The 10,720-nt window shown below is 45.7% G+C and overlaps 1 protein-coding gene across 2 annotated transcripts in view; it reads left to right on the top strand.

The window, feature by feature from the left end:
* The first annotated feature begins 762 nt into the window (after positions 1-762).
* Positions 763-10,720, top strand: part of SP1 (Sp1 transcription factor) — a 54,862-nt gene continuing 44,904 nt past the window's right edge. For both annotated transcript variants that reach the window (XM_025883378.2, XM_025883377.2), the window contains exons 1-3: positions 763-868; positions 1,915-2,069; positions 2,429-3,944. In XM_025883378.2, the coding sequence (XP_025739163.1) occupies positions 862-868; positions 1,915-2,069; positions 2,429-3,944 (1,678 nt within the window). In that variant the 5' untranslated portion in view covers positions 763-861. The remainder of the gene's footprint in view (positions 869-1,914; positions 2,070-2,428; positions 3,945-10,720) is intronic.

Below are 10,720 nucleotides of genomic sequence, written 5' to 3'. Positions count from 1 at the left end.
TCCCCTGAGGAGGGCCAAAATGGCGACGGACTCCTCTTGGCACAGCCCTGCTCCCTCCCCACAGGACCAGAGGCTCTAGTAGCGCCCATTGGCCAAGTTGGAGGCGGTGCCTGGCTTCCTTCGCCGCCTCATTGGACTGAGTGACTGAGGGAGACGCCAATTCTCCTCTGCCCACTCCAAAATCCCGCCCTCAGAGTCCATTCGGCATTTAATTGGCTTTTCATTCACGTCAATTTGCGTCCTATCGTGTCTTTTTTCAGTGTTAATCCAATCATAACTTTCTTGGCTGCCCGCCTGATTTCTGATTGGTTTTGATCAGCTTCAGCCTATCCCATTTCTGCCTACTTCTTACCACCTCCCACCAGGGACTGTGCCCAGGCATGTCCAGGGTTCTGGTTGGTCGTTGTTCTGTCATTCCAATCAAAGTTCTTCCTATCCCTACCGTTCAGGGAGCCCGCCTGGCGGTTAACTGGTTTCTTTCCAAGCCTATCATCACTAGCTCCCGCCCAGCCTCACTTCCTGCGTCTTTCATTGGCTTTTAAAACTGAGAGGGCGGCCTCCTTGGGCGGACACCAGGCACGCAACTTTGTCTTACACGCCTTAGAAAGCAAGCGAGTCTTGTCATTGGATAACCTACGCGTCCTTCTTCTACAAGTCCCTCCTTTCTCCCTCCCTCATTGGGCGGGGCAGCAGCGAAGGGGCGGAGCCTAGGCCGGGCTTGTGGCGCGCTGCTCCCTCCTCCTTACCCCCCCCCTCCCTGTCCGGTCCGGGTTCGCTTGCCTCGTCAGCGTCCGCGTTTTTCCCGGCCCCCCCCAACCCCCCCGGACAGGACCCCCTTGAGCTCGTCCCTCAGCTGCCACCATGAGCGGTAAGGATGAGTCCACTCCAAGCTTAGGGGTGGGAGGGGAATGAGGGGGCGCGCGCGAGGGCCGACCGGGCGGTCCCCGCCGTGAGGGGGGGCGGGCGGGAGGCGGCGGCGGCGGCCTTGGTCCCGCCCGGGGCGGAGGGAAGGGAGGGAGAAGGGGCAGTGGCGGGGCCTGCGAGAAAGAGGGGGATGGGCCGCCCGCCCCGGGGGAGGGGGCAGCGTGGCCTCGCCCGCCCCCTGCCCGCCCCGGCCACGGGGGACGGGCCTTACCCCCCACTATTCGGCCGCCCGCCTGAGGCTCCTCCCGCCGGGGGCTGGAGCCGCGGGGGCGGCCCGAGCAGTGCAGGCCCCGCCCGGGCCAACCGCCTCCCTGGTCCGCCCTCTGGTCGCCGCCTGCCCCAAGGCCCTCCCCTCCCCCCCGTAGGTTTCCCCTCCCCCCCACCGTCCCGCCCTTTCCACGCCCCTCACCCCGAAACCGCCCTTTCCCTTTAGGGCCCGCCCTCTGTCCGCCCCGAAACCTCCAGATTCCTAACCCCTGGACCCCTTTAGCCCCTTAGCAGTATTCACAAATGTTTCCCCACTCACACTTTTTATTTGTTCTTTTCCCTTTATCCCTCTTCTCCTTTTGGTCCTTTTTACCCTTGAATTTTTCTGTTTCTCCATATCCTTTGACCCTAATTTTAGCAAGCTTTCCATCCACCCACATGTTGTTTTTTGCCTTACCTATCCTTTTTTCCCCCAGGATACTTTGTTGTATTTTGAAACTCTTTGAACATGTCCACCGCCCCTCACATTTCCTATGTGAAAAGTACATTTTTAATGTTTTCTGGGTTTAATTTTGTGCAAGGGAGAATTGAGGCCCAGTTTTAGCGCTACTGTGTTCTGTATGTCCTACAACTGCCCTTTCTCCACTCCACTTTTTTTTTTATACTAGTGCTTTTCATCTTACTGTTAATTATTTCTTTTTCATCATAGTGTCCTTCATTCCTTGTCACCTTACCCTTTTCCTTCCCCCAACTTTAAGTTGTTTATCTTTTAATTCTTTTTAGACCAAGATCACTCCATGGATGAAATGACAGCTGTGGTGAAGATTGAAAAAGGAGTTGGTGGCAATAATGGGGGCAGTGGTAATGGTGGTGGTGCCTTTTCCCAGGCTCGAAGCAGCAGCACAGGCAGTAGCAGCAGTGGAGGAGGAGGAGGGCAGGTAAGTGATGATCAGGACAGAGTGGGGGAGATGTTAAGAGGATGTGGCTATTTTAGATGATTGTCTTTTCACAGAAACATTTTTAGGAAGGGGCTAAACCATTTTGTAGCTAGGGAAGTTAGCATAGTGACACAAATGATTGGGAGATCCCCAAGATGAGGATTTCAGCAGTGTAGATAGGTCAGCTATTTCTTTCTGTCTTCCTTCCTTTTTTCCTTTCCTTTCTTAGTTTTCTTTCCTTTCTTTCTTTCCCTCTTTGTCTGCATTGTTTTGCTGTTTACTTGTTTTACACCGCCCCCTGGGCTGGCAGCTGGGTGTCACTAAACTAACTCTTATTCTCTCCCCTACTTTCTCGCCAGGAATCCCAGCCATCCCCTCTGGCTCTGCTGGCAGCAACTTGCAGCAGAATTGAGTCACCCAATGAAAACAGCAACAACTCCCAGGGCCCAAGCCAGTCAGGGGGCACAGGTGAGCTTGACCTCGCAGCCACACAGCTCTCACAGGGTGCCAATGGCTGGCAGATCATCTCTTCCTCCTCTGGGGCTACCCCTACCTCAAAGGAACAGAGTGGCAGCAGTACCAATGGCAGCAATGGCAGTGAGTCTTCCAAGAACCGCACGGTCTCTGGTGGGCAGTATGTTGTGGCTGCCACCTCCAATTTACAGAACCAGCAAGTCCTGACAGGATTACCTGGAGTGATGCCTAATATTCAGTATCAAGTAATCCCACAGTTCCAGACCGTTGATGGGCAGCAGCTGCAGTTCGCAGCCACTGGGGCCCAAGTGCAGCAGGATGGTTCTGGTCAGATACAGATCATACCAGGTGCAAACCAACAGATCATCACAAATCGAGGAAGTGGAGGCAACATCATTGCTGCTATGCCAAACCTACTCCAGCAGGCTGTTCCCCTCCAGGGCCTGACTAATAATGTACTCTCAGGACAGACGCAGTATGTGACCAATGTACCAGTGGCCCTGAATGGGAATATCACCTTGCTACCTGTCAACAGCGTTTCTGCAGCTACCTTGACTCCTAGCTCTCAGGCAGTCACTATCAGCAGCTCTGGGTCCCAGGAGAGTGGCTCACAGCCCTCCACCTCAGGGACTGCCATCAGTTCTGCCAGTTTGGTATCATCACAAGCCAATTCCAGCTCCTTTTTCACCAATGCCAATAGCTACTCAACAACCACAACCACCAGCAACATGGGAATTATGAACTTTACCACCAGCGGATCAGCAGGGACCAACTCTCAAGGGCAGACACCCCAGAGGGTCAGTGGGCTACAGGGGTCTGATGCTCTAAACATCCAGCAGAACCAGACATCTGGAGGCTCTCTGCAAGCAAGTCAGCAAAAAGAGGGAGAGCAAAATCAGCAGACGCAGCAACAGCAACAAATTCTTATCCAGCCTCAGCTAGTTCAAGGGGGACAGGCTCTCCAGGCCCTTCAAGCGGCACCATTGTCAGGGCAGACCTTTACAACCCAAGCTATCTCCCAGGAAACCCTCCAGAATCTCCAGCTTCAGGCTGTTCCAAACTCTGGCCCCATCATCATCCGGACACCAACAGTGGGGCCCAATGGACAGGTCAGTTGGCAGACTCTTCAGCTGCAGAATCTCCAAGTTCAGAACCCACAGGCTCAGACAATCACCTTGGCCCCAATGCAGGGTGTTTCCTTGGGGCAGACCAGCAGCAGCAATACCACCCTTACGCCCATTGCCTCAGCTGCTTCCATCCCTACTGGCACAGTCACTGTGAATGCTGCTCAGCTCTCCTCCATGCCTGGCCTCCAGACCATTAACCTCAGTGCATTGGGTGCTTCAGGAATCCAGGTGCACCAGCTTCCAAGCCTGCCCTTGGCTATAGCCAACGCCCCAGGTAAGGCTTCCAATCTTTTACATTAATTTCCAGAGCTTACTAGCATCTTAACTGAAACTGTTGAGTCTAAGGAAGGAAATAGAGATTTTTGTGGGTAATAGTTTCTAGAGGGCAGGTCGATTAGAGAAATAGCAATGATTCTATTTAAGTCATTTGGAACCGACTTAACGGAAACTTTTTTTTCAGTTAATCTTATGAGAAAGGAGCATTTCTGGGCAATGTTTCTGGGGTCACTGTACTTCCAGTGCTTTTGGTGCTACAGAGCAAGGGTCAGCAAACTTCTTCTATAAAGGCCCAGATAGTAAATATTTTAGGCCTTGTGGGCCACATAGTATTCTTTTTTGTTTGTCTTTTTACAACCCTTTAAAAATGTGTAAAACCATTCTTACCTCAAGAACTTTATTTGGCCTACGGGCCCACCGCTTCATAGGATGAGAATTGATTATAAAGTTGACCTTTCTGTAGGACAGTTATTAAATAATCAGGTATTTCTTATGAACTGTAACTCTTAAGTGAGGGAAAGGTGATATAGTGGGTTCCAGAAGGATTTTCAACGAAAAAAGTTACATAGTTAATCTCTAGTTAGCTAGAATATCCTACTCTCTGAGCAAGCTGGTTAGTTAAATTTTAATTTTTGTAAAGTTCTAGTTATTGGGGCGCCTGGGTGGCTCAGTTGTTAAGCATCTGCCTTTGGCTTAGGTTATGATCCCATGGTTCTGGGATCGAGCCCTGCATCGGGCTCCCTGCTCAGCGAGAAGCCTGCTTCTCCCTTTCCCACTCCCCCTGCTTGTGTTCCCTCTCTCGCTGTGTCTCTCTCTGTCAAATAAATAAATAAAATCTTAAAAACTTCTAGTTATCTTAAAAGTGGAATCTGTCTGCGTCCCCTTACACTAATGTATATTTTCAGTAAGCTTCCTAGGTGATTCTGGTACTTCTAGCTAGGAGAACCACTTCCTAGACTGCTTTTAAAGTAGCGTATGGTTAAGAAGAGAGGGGAGAGAAAGGGAGTAAGGCCTGAAATGGAGTCGGGAGGTGGAGTTGAGAGGAATTAGGAATAAGGAGAGCATTGAAGGGAAAGAGTCCTCAGGGAAGAGGTATGTATTGGAATGTATGTTGAATCAATTGACCACAGTATTCAACTATTCATTTTGAATAGTGTTTCACTGTTGTTAATTTGAGATATGTCCATTTAAAAAAGTGAAAGTCTATTTAGAATTTATTTTAAATTCTGTGGTGATGGAGCTAATCTTTAATAAAGAGCACAGGATTGGGCGCCTGGGTGGCTCAGATGGTTAAGCGTCTGCCTTCAGCTCAGGTCATGATCCCAGAGTCCTGGGATCGGGTCCCACATCGGGAGCCTGCTTCTCCCTCTGCCTCTCTGTCTCTCTCTGTCTCTCATGAATAATAAAAAAAAAACAAAAACAAAACTTAAACCTTTAAAAAAAAAAGAGCACAAGATTTTTTTCAAAATTTATTTATTTGAGGGGGGAGGGGCAGAAGGAGAGGGAAACCCAAGCCAACTCCACGCTTAGTGTAGAGTCCAATGCTGGGCTCAGTCTCATGACCCTGAGATCAGACCTGAGCCAAAATCAAGATGGGACTTTTTTTTTTAAGATTTTATTTTATTTTATTTTTAAAGATTTTATTTATTTATTTGAGAGAGAGAGAACGCACATGAGAGGGGGGAGGGTCAGAGGGAGAAGCAGACTCCCTGCCGAGCAGGGAGCCTGATGCGGGACTCGATCCCAGGACTCCAGGATCATGACCTGAGCCGAAGGCAGTCGTTTACTGAGCCACCCAGGCGCCGAAGATTTTATTTCTGACAGAGAGAGTGTACAAGCAGGGGAAGCAGCAGCAGAGGGAGAGGGAGAAGCAGGCTTCCTGCTGAGCAGGGAGCCCGATGCGGGGCTCGATCCCAGGTCCCTGGGATCATGACCTGAGCTGAAGGCAGACGCTTAACCGTTTGAGACTCGCAGGCGCCCCAAGAATTGGACATTTTAACCCACTGCGCCACCCAGGTTACTATAGATTTTTGATATTCTGGCATGATATATAAAAATTATGATGGGAAATAGTTTAATATCACCGAACTTACTTTTATTGGAATATATGTGAGTTTATGAATTGTTTACTTTTATTGTAGAGTTCTCATTTCATTTGGACTGGTTCTTACATAAAAGAGGATAACAGGGGCACCTGGGTGGCTCAGTTGTTAAGCGTCTGCCTTCAGCTCAGGTCATGATCCCGGGGTCCTGGGATCGAGCCCCGCATCGGGCTCCCTGCTCCGCGAGAAGCCTGCTTCTCCTTCTCCCACCCCCTCTGCTTGTGTTCCCTCTCTCGCTGTGTCCCTCTCTGTCAAATAAATAAATAAAATCTTAAAAAAAAAAAAGGATAACAAATAGATGACTATATTTCCTGCCTCCTGCAGTTTTGGAAAATGGTGGGCGTGAGGTCTGCTCAGGTTCCTTAACTTTCTTACTTTTTTTTTTTTTTAAGATTTTATTTATTCATTTGACAGGCACAGCAAGAGAGGGAACACAAGCAGGGGGAGGGGGAGAGGGGGAAGCAGGCTTCCCGCAGAGCGGGGAGCCGGATGCGGGGCTCGATCCCAGGACCCTGGAATCGTGACCTGAGCCAAAGGCAGACGTTTAATGACTGAGCCACCCAGGCGCCCCACATTTTTTTGTTGTTGTTGTTAAGATTTTATTCATTAGAAAAAGAGAGAGGTTGAGAGAGAGAAAGAGAGGTCATGAGCGGGGGTGGGAGGTAGAGGGAGAAGCGGACTCCCCGCCGAACAGGGAGCCTGATGCGGCACTCCATCTTAGCACCCTGGGATCATGACCTGAGCTGAAGGCAGATGCTTAACTGACTGAGCCGCCCAGGCGCCCACTTTTTACATTTTTGAGGTGTGTTTAAAATGACTACATTTTGAGCCTTAACAAGACAACAGTTTTCTTAATGAATTGGGAGATCTTGGAATAGAAAGAGCTGGAAGGGACCTAAGAATTCATCTAGTACAACTGCCTTATTTTCTAGGTGAGGACATTGAGTTACAGAGAAGCAGTTGAGTAAGTGGTGAGACTACATACAAATCAGAGCTAGGGCTTGTAATTAGTTCTCCTAGTGTAAGGCATTACCTATTAGTTTTAACTTAGGATGTGAGAAATCCTTTAGATTGTTAAAAATGTTTTAGAAAAGATATCTTTGCTTCTTTGAAGTTTACTGCTCTAGATGTGGCAAGTGTTTCATAGGCTAAAACTTACACGGCGGTAGAAGTGGGAAAAGTTAATGAAAACTAAACAGCAGCCTGGAAAATTAGACACTTGGTACACTAGCATGTTTATTTTCTCTTTGCTCTTAGGTTGTATCCAGCAGTTTGCTCTTCCTCAAAGGAAAGCAAAGCTGTGGGATTGTTCCATTTAGTAATAATCTGGATCCTTGCAAATTTCTAAAAAGGTTTAGAACTTAGGCTTTAGAGAACAGTTATTAGGCACTCTCATTGCTAACTCATGCTCTGGGGAAGTCTGCCATTTAATATGTCATAGGATAGGGCTACCTAGCTATTATGGATGGTCTCAGAGCTCAAGAAATTGCATGCCTTTCTGTGAAGTAGCAGCAGCTTGACATTCACTAATGAGAGAATGAGTTTCTGAAAGGCCATTTTGTGAGTTGAGATTGGTTGCCTCATTAATAGTGGTTTCCAAAGAGAAAAGTTTCCTCCTTTCTGGTTGGTTATACTTGTGCAACATTTTTCCCCCTTCAATTGGTCAACTTTATCCTTAATGAAAGATAATAAAATCATTTCTTAGAAGCTTTAGTGCTGTTCATCTGTTGCCTGGCTGCTAAAAAATGTCTCATTTTACCCCCTTTTCTGGTATATAGTAATTTTACTGGAAACACTCAATCTCTTGGCAGTATAATATTGTGGAAAGAGCCTTGGATATGAAATCTGTAGATAAGTGAATAGATACATAGCACTCTACAAAGTGAGACTATTACATGGTTGTGGAAGACTGCAACTTCCATGGTGTTCACTTAGTCTGTTTATATTTATTATTTTTAAAAACCATCTTTTAGAAATTGTTTAAGCTCTCCTGTTGACTTTCAGGGTTTATTTCTGTTTGCTGAATACACAGGCAAAGGCACAAACTTAGAACCAAAGTAAGCCAGCCATCTTAGTATCCTGTGTTTTTTATGGCTTGGCCCCTGGTGGGTGGTAGTGAGGAAGGGACCACCCAGTAAACTGAGTTTAGTTTCCAGACAGTGAAATGATCTATGGGCTCTGAGGTTTGTTTTTTGTTTTTTTATCAGCTTTTTTTGTCTTGTTTTGTTTTTTGTTTTTAAATCAACACTGTTTCCCAGTTATCAGCACCCTTTCCTCTCATTTTGTAGTTAGACTCTCACAGATCTTGTTTTTTTCCAGTTTAAAGCTTCAGGTTTTTTCTCAGACACTGCTGTGTCCTGAAAACTCTTCCACCAGGTTGACAGGGGGCCAGCTTTGAAAGACAAGTTTGTATGACTTCGTGGGAGTTCTGCCTAATAAAGAGTTCAGGGCTAGTCTTTGGCAGGAGAATAGAACATATTTCCTTGATGGCTATAATTCACTCAAGAAGCAAATTTCAGGCACTAAAAATAAAAAATTCACATCTGCTTGGTTTTATCGAGGTCAGGAAAATGTCTTCTCTTAGAAGTTAAGTCGAATGTGATACCAGAGTTAGTTTGCCAACGGTGTCGCTAAACTTGGGGTCAGATTGCTGAGACCTAATTTATTAAAAAGTTGTATTTTAGACTAGGGTATTTGAACACTAATGACAAGTAGGTTTAGATGATTTAAATGTGTTCAGAATTATTCTTTTGCAAAAGATCATTTGAGAGAATTTTCTCTTTTAAAATAATATACTTTATCAGGTACAATGTCAAATGTTTCTGCATCATTTGCCTTTTTAATCTAATATTTGTTTCTGAAGGTGATATTAGTGCTTTTAACTGATTTCACTTTAAGTAGAAAAAGTCTCCTTTAAAACCAAGGTGGATTCATTGATTTGAAGTGACTGAGAAGACAGTCCTCGGACCTTTTCAGTTGCTCCTATTTATTCATTCCAGTGGCTTTCTGTAAATGACGTCATTGTTAAATCACGTTGCATTGTGTAATGTGGCCATTTTAGTTCTTAATTAAATAACGGGCACAAGGGTGCCTAGTGTTTCAGGAAAGTTTAGTATCTGTTTTGTTCTTATATCTTCCTTTTCTTTTAACTGTTCCACTTTGTAAAGTAGCATATAAATGTTGCCACTAGTAATTTAGTTCTGCTCATTCCTTGCTTCTAATTGTTTTTTTTTTCCCTCCTTGAAAATGTTTTGGGATATAAGATGAACATCTGTAGAAAAGCTTTATTACATGATGCTTTGTAAGTTACTTATTGGATGTCTATAAACTTTAATAGATAGTTGAAATTTTCTACTTTGCTGTTTGTTTTTCATATTTCTTACGGGTGTGTCACAATAGTGCTATCCCTTTCTCTAACATTGAGCATTATTATTTAGGTACTCATGTGCTGAAGTGTTGTTTTAAGGTGTATATGCCCACATTATGACTATATTTTTTTTTTTTTTAAAGATTTTATTTATTCATGAGAGACAGAGAGAGAGGCAGAGGGAGAAGCAGGCTCCCAAAGAGCAGGGAGCCCGATGCGGGACTCGATCCCAGGACTCTGGGATCATGACCTGAGCTGAAGGCAGACACTTAACCATCTGAGCCACCCAGGCGCCCAAGACTATATTGTTGATACTATGCTAGGTTTTAAGAATTGTTTTCTCTTAGAAGACCCTGAAAAAGTTTCCGTAGAAAGCTTTTTTTTTTCCAGAGTTGGTTGCAAATATGGGTTGTAATTTGAATTTGCACTTTGCTCCAGTGTTTTTTAAACTCTGAGTGGCTTATGGAAAGTGGGCAGTATTACTTGTTTGACAAGTTTGGATGTGCTTATCTAATTCACTATGAATCTTTCTAACTCTGTATCTATGTACAAAATAAATAATAACTTAATTTTGAAGGAGTTAAGATATATCTATGTCAAGACAAAGACTTTACTATTAAGAGATGAGAGAACTAAGTTAAAAATTTATACATCTCTGAAAACTTAAAAAAAAATTATTATTATTTTTAAAGATTTTATTTATTTATTTGACACACAGAGAGAGACAGCTAGAGAGGGAACACAAACAGCGGGAGAGGGGAGAGGGAGAAGCAGGCTCCTGGCTGAGCAGGAAGCCCGATGTGGGGCTCGATCCCAGGACCCTGGGATCATGACCTGAGTCGAAGGCAGATGCTTAACTGTCTGAGCCACCCAGGCGTCCTATTTTTTTTTTTTAAAGATTTTATTTATTTATTTGACAGACACAGTGAGAGGGAACACAAACGGTGGCGGGGGTGGGGGGGGAGAAGCAGGCTTCCCGCCGAGCAGGAAGCCCAATGCAGGGCTTGATCCCAGGAACCCAGGATCATGACCCAAGCCGAAGGCAGACGCTTAAGAACTGAGCCACCCAGGCACCCAAAAATTATTATTATTATTATTATTATTATTTTAAGGATTTTATTTATTTGACGGAGAGAGACACAGAGAGAGAGGGAACACAAGCAGGGGGAGTGGGAGAGGGAGAAGCAGGCTTTCTGCGGAGCAGGGAGTCCGATGCGGGGCTCGATCCTAGAATCCTGACCTGAGCTGAAGGCAGATGCTTAACGACTGAGCCACCCAGGTGCCCCTATTTTTTAGGTTTTTTTT

The sequence above is a fragment of the Callorhinus ursinus genome, unplaced genomic scaffold, assembly GCF_003265705.2.
Source record: "Callorhinus ursinus isolate GAN/ISIS: 27379988/994484 unplaced genomic scaffold, GSC_fseal_2.0 scaffold44, whole genome shotgun sequence".
NCBI lineage: Eukaryota > Metazoa > Chordata > Mammalia > Carnivora > Otariidae > Callorhinus > Callorhinus ursinus.
This window is presented reverse-complemented; position numbering and strand designations above follow the sequence as displayed.